The sequence below is a fragment of the Phalacrocorax aristotelis genome, chromosome 1 (assembly GCF_949628215.1).
Source record: "Phalacrocorax aristotelis chromosome 1, bGulAri2.1, whole genome shotgun sequence".
In the NCBI taxonomy this organism is placed as follows: Eukaryota; Metazoa; Chordata; class Aves; order Suliformes; family Phalacrocoracidae; genus Phalacrocorax; species Phalacrocorax aristotelis.
In genome coordinates, this window is record NC_134276.1 from 150,546,497 (window position 1) to 150,565,058 (window position 18,562).

General features: G+C 46.4%; 1 protein-coding gene across 1 annotated transcript in view; it reads left to right on the top strand.

Annotated features, from left to right (window-relative positions):
- Positions 1-471: 471 nt before the first annotated feature.
- CACNA2D4 (calcium voltage-gated channel auxiliary subunit alpha2delta 4) overlaps positions 472-18,562 on the top strand; it is a 132,844-nt gene continuing 114,753 nt past the window's right edge. Inside the window, exons 1-6 of the mRNA XM_075115745.1 lie at positions 472-578; positions 5,887-5,968; positions 12,883-12,999; positions 14,473-14,532; positions 15,949-16,111; positions 18,344-18,475. Of these exons, the coding sequence (XP_074971846.1) occupies positions 472-578; positions 5,887-5,968; positions 12,883-12,999; positions 14,473-14,532; positions 15,949-16,111; positions 18,344-18,475 (661 nt within the window). The remainder of the gene's footprint in view (positions 579-5,886; positions 5,969-12,882; positions 13,000-14,472; positions 14,533-15,948; positions 16,112-18,343; positions 18,476-18,562) is intronic.

Sequence of the window (18,562 nt, forward strand, 5' to 3'; positions counted from 1 at the left end):
AAGCAGGCACAGCCTGACCTCCAGCTGGAGAAGCCGAGACCCGTCTTCAGGAATCAGAGTAATCCTGCGTGATTTTATGCCACTCCACTTCCCTAAATCTGTGGCTGCTGCTGCTCAGCGAGGGGATTAAGGGGCTGGCAGGGGATTACGTAGCTACTGCAGCTCCTGGTGTGGAGCTCCCTCCCGGCACGGCTGCACCCCAGGGCACGGAGACACATCGTACCCACGGGTGCCTGCCAACGAGGGTCCCCAGTGGGTTTTTGGCCACCCACCCGGCACCAGAGATCCCTAACAGCACCTGGCAGCAGGAGCGACGTCCCCCAGGAGGAGGCAGCCAGGGTCACCCCGGGGCTCGGCCCCGCAGCAGCAGGGCACCCAGCCTGGCAGCATGGCGGGGGCCATGTGGGAACCCCCTCGGGGCAGCAGGAAGGGCGGGGAACCCCTGCATCCCGCCAGCCAGTCCCCTTGCTGATGGTTGGCGTGTGGAGGATGGGGCCCTGTGCCATCCCGTGGATGACGCTCTGGCTCTTCTGCCTCCTGCCCTCCGCCAGGGCCCAGACAAAGATCCCACTGGAGACGTAAGTGTTTCCCTTTTTCTGGCGTGGGGCGTTTCTGGCATGGAGTGGACAATGCCGTGGGCACAGGCAGCGGGTGGGAGTGCCTCCCCACGGTGGCTGGCACTGTGAGCGCGGGTTCCTCTGGCAGGGCACACCACTGCAGGGGGGTGCCGTTTCCTTTTGATGGTGGTGATGGCTTCTGGGAGAGGGCTTGGGCGTGGGAGCCATAAATTGAGCTCCCAGATCTAGTGCGGACGCAATGCCTCATTTTCCCTGTTTGCCAATCAGAGCAATGACACTCATCTGCTTTAGTTAAGCATTTTGACATTTATTAATGCTCTGCTTAATGCACTGGGCAGCAGAAGGCAAGACCAGTTTAAAGACACATTCATAAAATCCCACCATTTTTGCAGCTTGTGGAGATTCAGTCATGGAGGCAGACATCAGTGACCCCAGTTTAGCAGCTCCCCAGTTTAGCAGGGCGGTTCCAGCAGACGCTGCTGGTTTGTACCCCACTGGGAACACCCTGGGGATGCATACCACTGGTCAGGATCTGGCGTGGGAGGCATACGCATGGGGTGTTTGAGCAAAGATGCATGTCTTCAACACACACGAGATCCAGATCGCGCAATGCAAGGTTTGCAGCTCCAAAGCTCTGATTCCTTGTGCTGGTCTGGTACACTGATGGATGAAAAAAGCCTTCATGCACACATATGCAGCCTGGGTAATACACACATGCATGTTTGTTTATGTGTGTGGATGTCAGAGGGTGTCAGTGGGGGGAGGCTAAATAAGCCACAGCACCTTTTCTTACTTGTTCCTGCTCCACCTTACCACAAAGGGCATAATAGCCCTTCCCAGAGCTCTGGAGCATAGGAATGAAAAGCTGAGCTGCAATACAAAGCATAAACAGCCATGCTTCCTGTTGGGTCTGGGTGCTAGTGCACATGCAGGGAATCTTGACGTGCCTTTTTGGATGTGGGTTTGCAGAGCACCCACACCCACATGCTTGTTGGTGGGCCCAAGAGGTAACACTGGCACAGTCACCGCTGGAAGGCTTCTCACCAGCAGCGCAGCCTGCCCCAGCAGCCCGCCAGGAGGCTAACAGCTCTCAGCAAACCCAGTTTATAAAAATTTCACCTTGTTAAGCTGATTTAGGCAAGTTAAATCCTTTAAGGATTGAAAATGTCGGCACCACGGTTGGTAAAAGTTGTTGTGAGGCAGCTTCTCTGGAGCCGGGGTGGATCTGTCTGTGCAGGACAGTGGACTGGTCTGGAGAGAAGACAACACTCCCATCCGGTTTCAGGAGGAGATATGTCCAATAAACTGACCGAAGTCAGCTCAAGCCCTTTCCTGAGATTGAGAAATTTTTTTGTATTCAAAAATTGCCAATAAGATGGTCACAGGTGTGCTCAATACAGCCCATGTGATTCCCAAGACTTGCACCAAATTTATCTGAGGGAGTCTCAGGAAACTTTGTCACCAGCTTTATTCTCAGCTGCACTATCAAGCCCTTCCTCAGCAAAGTGCTTCTGACTTGGGTTTCACAAAAAGGATGCAGAGGTTACACAGAATAAAATCCAACTTCTGGTAATTTCAAACTGTTCAAAATAAAAATCGATTTTCCATGCCCAGGGTAAATGCTGCATAGAAATACTTTTTGGCCTTGAAATCTGTGGCATTAAGAAGCCAGCCCACCCTTTCTGCTGTTTTCTCCACAGAATACAAGTGCAGGGATTACAGGCAGACAATCTCTGATCAAATCCTTTTCTGATGTGTTTGGTTATAATGTGATAGCCCTTTACTATTGAGAAAAGAGTTACATCACTTTGCACAATTTGGAACTTATTTATCTACAAGAATGAAGAATAAACAATAGAAAAGGAGCGTTTCTTCTCTGGTACTGAAACCAGAACAACAGCTGAATTAATCCCTGTTGTTTCAAATCCACTCAGGAATTCAGCTAAAACAAAAAAGTTGCCCTTTTCAAATGGAATTTTAGTGGAAGAACAATTGGCCAGAGGACCAAAGGGAGTAAATCAGCAGAAAATGGACCTGCTCCATAGATTACACAGGGACATTTTGGGGACACAAAACCAGGGGCTTTTAAACACCAGCTGGGTTCAATTACAAGGCTAAGTCAGCCTGTGCTGCTCCCCAAGACATGCCTGGCTTTCTGGCACCGTGCTCGGTTCATTGCCAGCTTAGTCACATCTTTGTAAAGCTCACTCAGCTTTAACTCCAGCCGTGCAAAAGATCTGCTCCGTCAGTTGCTAGCAATGTGTCTGGGGTGCAGCTCAGCACGGAAACCATGTCCTCTTTCCTCCTGGCCACCACTCTGCTCATCAGGAGTGCTTGTAGCTGTGAGGATGGTGAGGATTTGGGGATGGCTACTCAGCCTTTGCTTCTTGGGGTAACAGAAACATCAGGAAATGCTGGTGGCAGAGGTGAAGATCAACCTGTTATGGCCTCTTTAGGCTGCCTCTACCACCTCTGTATATCTGCTACCGAGTTCACAGAGCCAGCAGCCTTAGATTAGATTTCTCTCCAACCTGATGAATTTTAGAGTCACCTTTTCTCTCACTTATTTATGAAAAAAATAAAGAAACCTATTTAAATTCAGCAGGCTGCTCTTAATTTCTTAGTACTCCAAGGTCACTCCCTTCCCTGACAAATGATTATCTTTTAAATATGTAAATGCCAGTGTATTTCTGCCTCTTCACTTGCCTCCTTTTCAACTTCCATGAAATGCCACCATATATTTTTAATTACCCACTCTTCAGCCCTGTCACACAGGGATTTGGGACCTCTGTGCTCTCTCATTCCTCTGTGCCTCCTAATCTTCCAACCAGCCCTCCAAAGCTGCTGGTCTCTGGCCCTTTCTCTGCTCGCCCCTGCCTTTGTGCCTCCTTCCTCTTCTCCTCCTTGCTGGGCCCTTTACCTCTCCCAGGGCAAGTAGGTTTTGCAGCGTGGTGCCTTGGGGAGCTACTTTGAGATCAGCAGAAATAGGAGCCCCCAAATTGGAGCTCAGAAGTGGCTGTGGGGCTGCTGTCTCAGGCAGGCTGGGAGAACCCTCCCCGGCTAAGCATCTGACACTTAGGGCACCTACATAGAAATAATGAAATTACACAAATCCTGACCTTTTTAACCTCAAGTTCTGCTGTTACTGGAAGGCTTCTTTTGCCACATCCTCAAAGGCTGAAAACTGACCTTCCCTTTTCCTGTTTTTATGAAAGCGGAGAATCCCAAGTCACGATGGTCTTCAGGGCTTCACAAACAAGCAGATCCATGAGCAACAGGGCTGGTCTGCTGTGAAATTGTGTCTGTGGCTGACCATTGCTAAGCTCATACTGCAGAACTTTTACCTCAATAATATTATCTTTTTGCTGAAGCTGCCCAACCACAGCCACTAGTCAGAAGTTAAAATCCCAGACTCTTCCACCCTGCTGGGTTGAAAAATGATGAGGGCTGGAAGGAACAGGGGCAGACGCGTGGTCACAGACACGACACAAAACAAAGACTAGGGTGACATGCACCTCATTTTTTAGGGAGGAAACAGGGTGAAAATAAACCTCCCTGTTAAAATTACTATCATCCCAAACTTCATGTTTAGGTTCTCGCTTTCCACAGTAAAAGATAAGGAGACTGGAGAATATTGGTTAATATCAGCACAAAACATCTCATACATAAAAGTTAAAAAACCAGCAGCAGCAGATGGGCATCGACTTAAATGTTGATTCAGAGATCCTCATACCTCAGGCAATGTGTATAGTCACTACAACAGACAGGAATGCATGCAAGGGGTCCCTGTTTCTGGTTTCCTCTTTTATTCTAGGCTTGCTAGAATAACTCTGATATGGGGCAATAAATCCAGGTCTCCTAGGAAATACTCATATTCTTTTTTCTCTAAGAATGAAAGGAAGAGATAAAAGCTCTGGCTGTCAAAATAAGATGCAGAGCAAAATGTCAAAAAAAAAAAAGGGAAAAAAAGAAGTCGTGTTCTTATTGACTTCAGCTGGTGCTAGATCATAGTGATTAGAAAGGAACACTTCATTGCCAATTAAGGAGTGATTAAAAAAGGCACCCACTCTCTCATTATATTCCTTTTATAGGCAGTGGAGAGAGGTGTAGTTCAGAGCAGGAGCCTTATGTATGCTCCCTACCATCCCTTATAGCTGCCTATCTGCCTCTATTTGGAAGAGGGAAGCCTAAACAGGCTTTCCTAGGCTAAAGTTAGCTCTTATGATTATTCTACCATTGCTGCATTGGCTTTACTCCAGAGCTCATCACTATGTTGGCATATTATTCTGCCATGGAAGTGGTGCAATGCACAAGGAAATCAGGCCCTGAGGTTAAAGTCAGCTTAGGACTAGAAGAAATTTACTGGATGCCATAGATAACACTCTATACCCCATAAATAAGTAGTGTATTCTGGTAAGTGGAGAAAGCCATTTATTCCATTAAATAAATCTCTCCTAAGTGAATCCTTGTTGAAGGAACTGCATGTAGGTGGAACTGCCTAATGTGATTCATGTAACAGATTTCTGATGAAGTGCTCTGTCAATTACAAGAGCTATCTATTTTGATTTGGATGGCTCGGCGTGCAGGCTGCTCTTCAACATCCTTATGTTCTCCATGTGGTATTGCTATCGTCAGTTATTTACAGGATGGCACAAATGCGAGTACTGTTTTACAATGATGAGGTGCATAATCTACTCTGGCATTATCAAGCCGTACTATCTCCACTGAGAGTGGTGAATTCATCTGGCTTGCTAGTCTCTGCCCCACGCAGCTCTAGGAACTGAATCCAAGGGGTGAATCTTGACAGCTTCTTTCAGGTCTGACACTTATTTCTCTTCAGCAGTCTTGACATTAGGTGTCTAGCCCTTCACCCCAGGCTCCGTCTGCAATCAGTGAAGACAAATAGGTGTCTGCAGAGCTCTTTATTTCACTTTACTAACAACAGAGGAAACCAGATAACACATAAGACCAAATGTACAACTTTCATACCTCTAAAATTAGGCAACACAAGTTCCACTCTCAGTCAAAACATAGTGACCAAGGCCAGCAGAACTCAGCGTTTCTCCTTTCTGAGTGATGTCCTGGGTATAATGTCCAAAAGCAGTGCTTGTCTCCTGCCTCACTGCTTGTCTGGCTAGTGCTCTGGGGAGAAAGCATTGTCATTGTCACTATAGGGGCTTAGAGAAATATGGGGGCGGGGGGTGGGGTGTTTGTACTCACAAAGATGGAGTTTTCCTTGTTTGAAGAAGTAAGCAGTTCTACTGACTTTGAATTAGTAACACTGATTTTCCCTTTTTCTTCTTTTTAGGGTGAAGTCTTGGGCAGATGCCTTTGGTGGGGAGCTGTACTCCATTGCGACTAAGTATTCAGGCTCCCTCCTGTTGCAGAAGGTAAGCAAAAGCTGTAAAGCTTTACTTGGCTTCACATTAACTCCTCATGTAGCCCTCCAAGGTTTTCCCCCCGGCATGGAAGAAAGCAAAACACAGAGGTCTCCAGCTAACTTTCAAAACCATGCAGGTTCATATGCATACGAACAGAGCGATGCCCTGTGGCTGTTCTCCATGAACCAGAGAGGGGAATCCAACTAATACCTTTCCTGCTTTCATTAGCCATGGCCAAACACCACCTAAATTGTCCCATTTTTTAAAAACACTTTTTAACAGTATTCCTCATGTTTTCCCTCTGATGGTCATTTCATGACCTTCTATAGCAGCACTTCACTCCTCCCTTCCTAAATGCATATCAATTCCTCTCCTCCTGTTCATCAATCACCTGCTCATCATCACCCCATTGTCCCCTCCTGCAGCTCTCCAGCTGGCACTCTTGTTTATTTCTGCTTCCTCATCTGTCTTCCTCTAGTCATTTATCAATTCTTTGAATTGTGCCTTTAAAACTCTGCTTTGGACAGGGTCTCTGAGGCAGGTGCCCTGGAAGCCATGATCTTCCAGGGGTACAGAGCTCTGCCGCATGCCTGGCTCAGTCACCGAACAACAGGCACAGCTGCACTAAACCCTGCAGCATTAAAAGGTGTAGCTCCAGGGGCTTTAAATAAATGTTCCCACCTGCAGCTGTAGAGAAGTTGCCGTGTTACCTTTGATTCCTGAAGTCAGGGGTGAAAGGCTGCTCCTCTTTCAGGCTTGGTGAACTCTGCATTGCAGCAGCAGCAGGGCTGTATGGGTCAGCACCTCCCAAGTGCTGCTCAGGGCTCCTGGTGGCTGCTAAGGGGGGTGCAGTCCCATCTCTACCTCATGTGGCTGTCCAGTTCCTTTTCTTTACTCTTTCTCTGATTCTCATCTTCAACGCAAGCCGTACATTGCCTCTTAGGTGTCTAATCTCTGTCTTCTGACTAGTAATAACACCCATATCCCAGTGCAAAAAGGGATCTGGATATCATTTGACTTGCCTTTGCTTCCCCTGTCCCCATAGTGCTGCTTTCTGTCTGGAAAGAGCATCTCCTGCAGCATCACCTTTGCTAGGCTTGGCCAAGAAAGGCCTTTAGCGTCCATGACAAAGTCAATACTGACCATCAGCTGTTCTTAGGAGGAATGTGCCCCCATGCAATGAAGTGTCAGCACTGGTATAGGTACCTCATGCCCTAATCATGAGACAGCTGTGGTGTGATATCAATACAGGCAATAGTTTGGCTTTTAGCAGTTTTGATGATGCTTCTGCATTGCCTGTTCTTCTATGGGGTCCCCAGATGGTGATGCCAGAGGTAAAGTGACATGCTAGAGCATCTCTGGTGGCTGCTGGGGCTCCAGTGGGCAGGAGATACAGATTGGGGTTATTTGATAGTCAGGTATGTGTCCAATGCTGTATAGGTATCTGCTGTCCAACAGGAAATCTGCAGCTACCAGCTTTTTCTGTAAGATGCTATGGGTGTCACCTTATTGTCTGAAGAAATACTGCAGCAGTTACGTCTTCTTACTGCTTCAACACAGCCAATGTGTGCCGCTCCTGTGGCTATTTCTACTAACAGATCAAGGGGATTCGCACTCCTTAAGGTCCAAAAATTGGTAGGGCTAAGCAGAACAGGGTTTAGCTTGAAAAGAGCAGTGTCACAAAAGCTAATAGTGGAGGCCAAGGATGGCAGATGCAGCACTCAGGTGGGTATCAAGACAGCTGTGCTGTGTTGGCTGTCTGGAGATGTTGCACCAGGTCATTTCACCTCCTTCTGTCCACACTATATGTTTTGACTCTTGGGATCTTTATCTTTTTCAGGTAGGGGTTATATGAGACCTCTAGATGCTACTATAGCAGCACTGAAAATTATAGTCATGGCAACCAGATTATGAACAAAAATTCACAACTCTATGAGGTTTTGGTGTAATTCACTGGAAGCAAAGAAAACTAAGTTCTGATGACAAAGAAGCATGAATGTAACCAAATCCGACCTAGCATTCACGTCAAGGGAAGTCAAGGCAGAGCTATATTTCCCTTGTGTTCTCTCAGACCACCTTATAAAATGATCTTACATGCCTGCCCCAGTCCACATCCACATGGTTTTGTTCTTTGAGAGAGGAAGGTATCTGGTTTGCTCTTGCATATATTGGGGCCTGGATGCAGCACAGACAGATTGTGCCTTGCAGAGTCTCTGGACACCCCTGAGCAGGACTCACTGTCACCCATGAGTCAGAAGGAAAACATCCTTCAGTGAGTCACTGCCACTGCTTCCAGCAGGGGGTACAGATGAGCTTGATCCAGCCTTGCTCTGGTTAACACTTCAGCAGAGTCATCTCCTAAATGCATGTCCTGCCCTGCCCTACCCTAATTTTACTTAAGCAGTTTAAACAGCTCAGGCTTACCTTTCACCCCTCAAGTCTCACTCCTTGAGCTCCTTCATTACCGGCCAGCAGCCACTTCTTCAGTCCTTCTTTCAGCCTTCATTTCTTTAGCAAGCACTGGTTCAAACACCTTCTCACAAATCAGCATTTCAATGCAGGGAGCATCCTGGAGGTCTCCCTCTGCATCGCTGACACAGCACTGCAGGAGGACAGCTTCAGGCAGATACAGACAAATCTTTTACTGATAGGCAACATTTTCATGCCCCGTGAGATGCACCTTGGCAGACCCTGAATGGCTTCATGTAGATCACCGCACAGGTCCAGACCGTGGGCAAGTCAGGCCTGGGGAGCCAAATATACCAAGTCTGGAAATCCAAACACATGTGCTCCCCAGGCACCTTTCTGTTTTTTGGGCCATTGGCTCTTTTTCACTTGAAATATTTCTCTGTGTGCGTAAGTATACACAAACCAGCAGAAGGGTGGGAGCACAGTGTAGAGGCCCAGACAATTCTTTCCTTAGTGCTTGTTTAAGTCAATGGGCGTTTTACCTTTGAGGAGATACAAACTGAGAGATAACAGCACCTTTCAAATTTGACTTCATGTCTCCCTTGTGCCAAATAGGCTTGAAGTAACTAGCTTACTGTTGCTTTGAGAGCCTTAACTTTTCAGTTACCGAATGTTTTGCATGTAAACATTCTCTTTAATATTTAGCATAAACTTCCTTTTGTGGCTTTGAGTTTGTTTGGATTTATTTGGGTTTTTTTGTTTGTTTGTTTGTTTCCCTCATAAGAACCCTAATATCACGTTGTTGACCCAAATGGTCAATTTCTTACCAGGCTTTACTCTTCCCAGAGACCTGGTGAACAAGTGACATCTTGTGAATCCAGAAAGGCAGGATTTCACCCTGGATCAGGGAGCTCTGAGAAAGCCCCTAGGTCACTCTCTGCCCCCAGCAATCGAGATATCATCAAATTAAACCTTACAGAGGTAGCAAAAGCTGAAAAGTGGCTTTGGTTTGATGGCTGAAGCATTCATTGATTCTCTTGACCGTTATGCAGTGGAGGTTAAGATAAGCTTGTGCATTTGTCTGGCGTATCAGCCTGGCTCAGGGATGATGGATCTATTAAAATGATGGTCAGGCTCTAGGACAGCTGAGGTTGATACAGCCAGAGCAAAGAGGCAAAGTGAAAGGCTTAGGAGGAGGGGGGCAGTACCATCTCCCAGAGCTAAGGAACAGAAAGCTTGAACCCGTGGCTCATTAGGTCTGTTTGCCCCAGCGCTGCTGCTGCAGTTGGCCAGGCAGTGACCAGTGGCCTGGGGCCACTGACTGCAGCCACCCCAGGAGCACACCATGGTGGTTCTGGCCTTCTCGGGGCTTGCCTCTGGGTGACAGAAACACCATCAGCTTCAGCAGACCCAAAACTTAATTTTTCTTCTACTATGTTAATGATGTATTATAAGCATTTCTGAGAATTACCTTCTGCTTCCTGGTGGATAGAACTGAGAAAGGACAGCAGGGCTTGGCTCCAGCTACGTAATTACTAGAAAGCACTACAAATAACTACATGGCAAAGAACAGACAAATTAAAGAAGTTCAGTCAAGACATTTTAGTATAGTTTCACTAGCAGTGAGTAACGCAATGCTGTGTACTTCAGTGGGCTAAATTTCATGGAGGTGGAAACAAGAAAGTATATTTGGTGACATCTCTCTGTTCACAGATAAAGCTTGGGATACTGAATCCTAGATTTTCCACTTCTAAATCACCACCCCCATCGCTGCAGAAGGAGAATCTTAATGAATTGCTCCTGCTGCTTTAAGGGAATACTAAGTACTAGATGAATATGGAAAGATTTTCTGTTAGATCAGAGTTAACTTTTTGGCCCTTTTTCAATGTCAGATCCTTTCAGCCCGTTCTCCCAAGCCTGTAGCTGATTCCTGTTCCATAAATTATAATGATCTGATAACTTGAACCCTAAACTCGGGTTGTGCAGGTTTATATGGGTCAGCTACAAGCATCTGTGTTGACATCCGCTGCGTACTTTCAGCCATGGTATCTGGTAACAGTATTGAAATCATAGGTACTGCTCTGTTGCCCACCTTTGGGAATTCTTGCAGTGAATATACATTAATAGCAGGAGATTTTAGTAACAGGAATTACAGATGCAAAATGGTTTGCTGGATCAGCTGTAGAAAAAAAGCTCAAAGGGGATCTGAGCTCAAACCTGGTGTATTTCTCACAGCCAACTGAATCTTTGCAGAAAGATTTTTGGTTTTTTTTCTTTGTCTTCCAAGCTCTGGCTAGTTCCCAGGACTGAGATATGTGTATGTATGGTGTTAGCAGACTTCTCTTGACTGCTCATGATTTCTTTTACCCTAATGACATCTACTTGTCAATGTGTCAAAAGCACATTAAAAAATAATTGAGAGATAAAGAGCCCTATTCTTTTTAATTCAAGATATGACCCAAGGTAACCGACGGCAGGTCACTTTCTAAAGCGCGTGCTTGCCTGTGCTGGTGTGGTCCCCCCCTTTGCTAGCTTTCCCAGGAGAGATTACCCTCCTCCCCCCGAGGAGGGCCTGATTAAAGCCTAGCCTGGCAGAGATCACTTCCCTCCTGATGAAACCATGACATGGAGCTAAATGGGAGAGGCACCAGCTGGGATGTGTGCTGCGGTCTCGTCAGCAGCCAAGGATCTCAGTCAGGGGGTTGTTGTTGCACATCCCTCTTTTGGCAGCATGGTTACACTAACCTTCGTGCTCAACCCGTCCTCCGCCTCCCCCACCCGCCCCTGCTACCCAACCGCAGCAGAGGGGATGCGAGGCCTGGCATTTTTAATCCAGTAAAACCCTTGCTGTTAATCACGTCAGGCAGAGCAAGCAGCTTCCCCGCCATGCCTGCTGCAGGCTGGATGCTGCTGCTATTTCTGTCTGACCTCCTCAGCCTGCCCCATCCTCAAGGCATTTCTTACTCTGCCTGTGCTCAGCCACTCTCCCGGATGGTCAATGACTTCTTGAACAAAAGGAGCTCTACTTGCTCACCCTAAAGACATGTGAAGTCCTCCTGCCTATACTTTCTTCTAAATCAAAAGTGTCACTTAAAGCTCCTGCCATCCCCTTACCATTTTCACCACATCAGTTCGTACCAGCGCAAGAAGTCCAGCCCTGGCTGAGAATGCTGCTCTGGTGCTAATGCAATGTGAAGATGGAGGGGATGTGAGTACACTGCAGAGAGAAATAATGATGAGGGACCAAGAAAATTCAATCTGTTGCCTTCGCACTTCCACAAAACACTCTCACTGCTGTGGAGATAAGGCTCTGTTTTTTCTGAAATAGGTTAATCATATTTTGTCCTTTTACAAGTTTTTTTTTTAACTCTTTCTTTCTGCCTATCTCTGTTAGCTTTGGGATTTTTTTGAAAAGGAGAAATAAAGGCCATTGTATCCAGTCTTGAAAGGGCAGATTTAGGGAGACAGATTACAATTACCCAGTTTGAGAGTACTCTCGGGTTTTTAATGCCTAGATTGTATGAAACATGGACAGAAGAAACTGGTTATCTCTAAAGCTGTCAGACCCAGATCCTCCTCATTACAGCATCTCTCCCAGTGGAGGCAGCACTAAGTAGCCATGCTCGTAATTCCTAGTTTCTGGGAATTGCCTCTGTGCAGCTCTTGGCCCAAAGGCTGCTCGTGCGTGCTGAATAAGTAGCATCATAAATGTCTTGCTGACCTTTGCTTGGCAGTCTCCCGCCTAAGCACTGAGCAGACCCTTCTCCCTGCAGACCTGACAAGTTACCCTACAGATATGATGGTGCTGTGGGAGGACAGGACATGCACTAGAATGACATCTCTCCCACTAGTGCCCCAGAGCACATATGGCATAGGAGGCAACGTAATGACAGCATACAGCTCCGTTGCCCTGCCCATCCCTGTGTCTTAAGTAAATTTCAGGTATGTGATGCACAGAATCACAGAATGGTGGGGGTTGGAAGAGACCTCTGGAGATCATCTTGTCCAACCCCCCTGCTTGAGCAGGGACACCTAGAGCAGGGGGCACAGGAACGCATCCAGGCGGGTTTTGAATGCCTCCAGGGAAGGAGACTCCACAGCCTCCCTGTGCCACTGCTCTGTCACCCTCACAGTAAAGAAGTTTTTTCTCATATGCTATTATGGATATAAGCACAATGTGTATTTTAGGTTTTCAGAAGTCGGCCTTCTTCTCTCCCTTATTTTCAAGCACCAACAGCTTCAGGTACGTTGCTGTTTTCAACAGCCACAAGCTCACAATTATATAAGTTGCTTTTACTTAGTCAAAATGGTTTGTGTTATGGCCAGTGATCTGCACGTGCCCAAATTATGGGGTGAAAGGGAAAAAAGGCAAAGATGGGAGAAGGTGGTAAATTAGACCAATGCCTTCAACACACCTTTCTCCACCAAAGACAATAGCCAGCTATAAATAATAGATTCGTCCCTCTCCCTATGAGCCTCCTGCTCAGCAGGATTTCCTGCTTTCCCTTGGGTAGAAGTACAAAGATGTGGAGCCAACTCTGAAGATCGAAGAGGTGGACGGCTTGGAGCTGGTGAAGAAGTTCTCGGAGCAGATGGAAAGCATGCTCCGCAGGAAGGTTGAAGCCGTTGAGGTATGACCACAGGGGCTATGGGAAGAAAGTCCTCTCCCATCAGCCCCAGAGCAGTAGACTCAGGCGTCCCGCCTGTACCAGGAGTGTGTGGGCACAGAGGTTGCATGAGGACTTCCTTGCCCAACCAAATGCCTGCTGATGCAGCTGGCTTGCTCTGAGCTTTAAGTAGACACTGGTGGGAGGACGTGGGCGTTCAGACAAGGGAATGCTGGCTTCTCCTTCAGCCTAAAGTAGGAAATAAGATAAAAACAAAGTCTAGGAATAAATATGAGGGAATGAACACCATTTTAGGAGAAAAGAGGTTTGATTCTATAGCTGTTTAAAGAGAAAAAAAACCTTCCGCAAGTGAAAATAAAGTTCATCCTTGCATAATGACCTCTGGGCCATTGAAGACTGGTAGCTTGTTTCAGCTGTGTGTGTGGCTCAAGGGAAGTTCCCGCAGCCCCTGAACATGAGCTGATGGGAAGGTGCTTGGATTTCAAGCTGTGTACATGGGAAAGCATGGACAGGGTCGCAGAGGTCTTTAGCTGTTGCTGTGTTGGAAATCAGAGCAGGTAATCCTTATGGCCCCTCTTACTTCTTGCACCTAAGGATCTGTCATATTCCCTTACATTTACTCACTATGAAAAGCGCATTTCTGTAGTCACAGAGCCTTGACTGTTTAAGGCACCTAATGTGGAAAAGTCATCCAGAAACACATCATTTGAATCTCAAAGTGAAATGTGGGCATATTTAGACCCAGAGCTTTGGCCTATAACATTAAATGCATAGCCAGATCTTTCCAGTGTCTGGATTGCCTTATCCTTTGTGAAGGACCAAAAAGTAGTTTTGCTGAGATTGTCTCTGAAAACATGTTCATGTTCAGCTGTATTCCTCCCCAGTCTTTACCAATTGAGAATTAGTGCCCTGAAGCATCATATTGGAGAATACTAGTTGATTATATTGCTTTCCATAAATGGTAAGAGCTTATAAATGGCCACAGCACTGCTGAGCCCTTTACGAAATCGAGTCATGGTTTTTGTCTCAGTAACAATACCAGATGAGACTCCCACAACATCTTTTCCTTTGACGAGATACTGACATCAAGCTGGGTCTGAAATGCCTTTCCCATGGCTTTTTGGAAGGGTTCATGGAAAATGAAATGAAATCTCTGGCTGTTGTTTCTCTAAATGGACATGTTTCTCTTTGTATATGTCCTGTGATATCTAAGATTGCTCAGGGGTTTAGCAGGGACTCTGGAGTAAGTAGGAGTGAATATACTTGGCAATAAATAGTTGTGAATATACCTTCCAATCTGTAAAGTTGCAGCACAGAATGACAGGTCAGCAGAAAAGGAGGGAAAGACGGTGTTGTGGTGAAGGAGGCAGTTGTGTGTCTTTTCACAAACTGTGTGAATGGTTGACACAGCTGGAAGAGCTTCTGGAGGGCTTTCCACAGCACACCCTCATCTTTCTTTCTGTGTGCTTCTATTAGAGATTGGTGGAAGCAGCAGAAGACGCAGATCTGAACCATGAGTACAACTCCTCCCTGGAGGTAAGTTTGTCCTGGTCAGTGACAAAATATGACACGCATCCTCAGAGAGACTAGCCAAAAGGCAGACTTAGCAGCACCCAGCTACCTCAGGTTCCGGACAGGCTAGGATTTTCCTTGTCTTCATGACATGCAGCTTGTCTAGAAACTAGTGTAAGAGACTCCTTTGGCAGATCCCAAACCTAGTAACACCAAGGAGATTAGTCCCTTTGGCTCTGGGAGGGGAAGGATTTGGGAAGATGTGTGGTGTTATGGTATTACATTTACTGCACATAAACGTTGTCATTATGTGATGTGTTAGTGTAAATTAGCTGGTGCTTTGTGGGTTACTTGACTGGAAAATGAGCTAAAAATTGAGTGTGTATGAGCAATGAGGAGGATGCTGTTACAAATACCCACAGCTGAGCTGAGTTTCTCACCATCTTTCTCAACAGCTCCCATTGTCTTTTCTCTACCCTGCAGACGCCCACTTGTCAGGACTTCCCATTAGGTGAAAGTCTGGTGCTGTTCAAGCAATTTGATTAATTGTCTTTCTGTTAATAACTGCTGGTTGTAGCCAAGCTATGGGATTACTTCTGGTGAAGTGAATGCCTCAATGTCTGTCTTGTAATGAGGGCCCCAAAACTGAACACAGTATTTGTGTCAGCTGCATTCACAGTAAGGGTCATGGGCAAGTTGAGGTACATGACTCTGTATTTGCACACACAATTCGTATCCCCTGAGTATTGTTAGTGCTTGAACAAAAAATTTTAAATAATCTCTGCCCTCAGATAATCAAAAACATCTTAAAAACATTTGTTGTCCAAGTGTGAAGAATGTCCTGAAGATACTAAAGTGACTATAGATGCTAAATCCCCAGTGGCCTTCACAGGGGAAAGACAGTGTTGTCTTTGAGCTCCTTCTACTCTATCCTTTGCTCTTGACGAGTGCCTGCTGCATGGAGTGACAGAGTGAGGGGATAATCCTGGCTGGATGTACATCAGGAGTTAACTCTAGTAAATGATAGCTGTAGAGACAGGGCAAGTAAGGTCAGCATTGGCATGCCCTGAGCAAACCCGAGAGCCAGACCCAGTGAGACTCTCCACCTCTCCCGCTAGTCACTTAAATACCTCTGAGGGACTACAGGAGTCTGCTACTACGTCCCTTTGCTCTCAGGTGGCTCTTCTGCTGCTGGTTATGACCATGCTTTAAGTCACGCGGGCACCTGACAATAAGAAACTGGGCAGAAAGCATTATTGGAGCAGCTTGGCACATTTCAGTTGGTAAAGGCTCTTGTTTGCTGCTCATCTTGATCCTATTTGAAGCCCAATTCTCCAGATGTCCCTTTTTATCTTTTAAAGAGTATTTTTTTCAGGCAGTACTGGTACTTTTCTTATTCTCTCTTGTTGCCTTTCTCTTTCCCATTTTCTTCATCAACAGTTTGATTACTACAACTCTCTCCTGATTAATGAGAAGGATGAAAATGACAATTATGTGGAGCTTGGAGACGAATTCATTTTGGAGCCAAATGAGCATTTCAATAACCTGCTGGTGAACACAACATACAGTGATATCCAGCTGCCCACCAATGTCTACAATAAAGGTAATGGCCTCTGCTGGCCTCTACTTTCTCGCTACTAGTAGGCTGTTGTGAAAAATACCAGTAGTAATACTGAAAGAAAGGATGGGAATAGAAAGAAACAACTGACAGAAAAGAAAACAGGGCTGGAAAGGCACTGTCCCAAGGCATGATCATGTCTGTGCTGTAGTCTGTCACTGTGACAGGGCTTAGGTATAATCTATGCTTGGAAGAGCTCTAATGATGGACAGTCCTCCATCTTAGGCAGGCAGTATAGTCTCCCAGGGTTCATCTACCCAACCAAAGACGCTGTGAAACAAAGTGTGATGTGACTTTATTGGCAATTGTTACTCTCTACAAAGGGCCAGATATATCAAGGTTTTTAGGTGTCAAGGACCTCTTTGATTTCAGCTGAGAATTTAGACCCCAAGTACCTTTGTGTTATGAGGGGACACCCTTAACTCCCAGTGACCATATCTGTAGCGGACTGGTGGTAATTCACAACTGCTATTAGGACATGACTGTTCTGGGCTATTTTCCATACTCAGCAAGCCTTTGCACTTTGGCAGCTGCAGGAGCCCAGGGAGCTACCGAGGCTCATGTGGCCTTATCTGTGCCCAGACTATGTCCTCTCTCCCTGCACATTCACACCACTCCAGCTACACACCAGAAATTGGTCAGCCTCCAGGTTGGTCAGCACACTACCAAATCTGCAGGCTGAGACATCAGTTGTGATTGTCCTAGGTTTACTGCTCTTTTTGGCCAACATTCAAAGCTGCCTGAACTGGCTCCTTCCCTGCTTCCCCATCAGCTCTTTCCCTTGCATATGTTTTGGCAAGAAAAAAAAAGTGCCATTACTTGTCTCATAGAAGGAGCTCATTTACAATCTTCAGGACCAGACGGGGCAGGCGCTGGTGACTGTGCTCCCAACTGCTGTGTTATTTAGAGGGACAATAGAGGGAGTTCTATTTCTCCCATGGTTTTAAATTAATTCCATCTGGTCTGACAGCCCCAGACACTAAAATCTTGCTCACAATAGAGCCACCAGCAGAGTTGGCTGTGGGTAACTACAGCAGAGCTACACAGAGTAGGCTGCTGCCTACAGCAGCATACAGAAAGAAGTAGCCAAATGGCCGCTGTCAGAAACAGCAGAGAGGCACTGCCCAGCTAGCTGATTTCTTGCCTGTACAGCTTGACATAAATCATCCAGCTGCTCTGGCTATGTCTGGAGGACAAGCAGGAGATGGAGAAGGAGAAGGAGGAAGGCTGCTTCCATGCCCAGGGCTCTGCCTGGGAGCAGTGCCTGGCAGTACTCTTTCCCTCTCTTGCAAACAACAGCAAGCCTGGCTCTCCACAGCTCTTCTGGCTCCCTTCCTGCATGAGTTACTTCGGCCTCATCACTGGAGAGTCACAGTTGAATATTTCCCCTATTTTGACCAAAACAGCCTTTAGTAAAGTGACTAAACAGGAAGTGGTAGGTCAAAGCTCCATCCCTTTCAACATTAATGCAGTTAATCCTACAATGACCAGTTTCTTATAATTCCCTGTTTCTATTGCTGCTGCTCTGTTTGGTCTCCTGAGGCAATGAGTCAACACAGACACCAAATATACGCTGCCTTTTACGAGTTCTTGCAAGTCTGCAATTTCCTATTGATTCTGATGAGATCAGGGGCAAGGGAGGACAGCTCAGGCTTTGTGAAAGAAAGGGCAGGCAAAGAACAAAAGAACTGTTGTGCAGAAAAAAGAGAGAGAGAGAGAAATGGCATGTAAGTCCTGGAGCTCTTCTGTCTTAGGTAATTACATGCAGCATAAATTTAAACACTTTGTAGAAAGGCTGTTCCACTTAGTGGTACATTAGGCAGTTGCCTTACAACAGCCACACATCCCCACTTAGGTAGCAGCAGAGTCCTGCCTGTGTGGTGTGCCAGCTGTGTCCAGCACGGTGCTGGTTTTCCTTGATCTCTCAGAGCCCTCTTCCAACCAAATTAACACCCAAGGGCAGACAAGGCTGGAAAGAGAAATGGGGATAATAGCGTATGACCAAGCTGAGATCACCTGTAGTGGCCAGTGGTGACCTGACCTTCAGGATTTACTTGAATGATGCATCCAATTCCCTGCCCAACGTCAAAGCTTTGGACAAGGCTGCATTCCTCCTGGGGTTACCTTTGTTCCCATCCCCCTCCTCCATCAGGGGTAGTGGATGTTCTCCCCTCTTTTGCACACTTTTTTCTCCATTTTTCTATTTTTTCCCCACAGACCCTGACATCCTGAATGGTGTTTACATGTCAGAAGCCTTGAATCCTATTTTTGTGGACAACTTCGAAAGGGATCCCACGCTGACCTGGCAGTACTTTGGTAGCTCCACTGGCTTCTTCAGGCTCTACCCTGGTAAAAAAGCAGAGATCGGCTTGACTTTTTGATCACAATGCAATAGTCTTGCAGGACAGGGTCCATGCCATGGAAGAGCCCAATCTG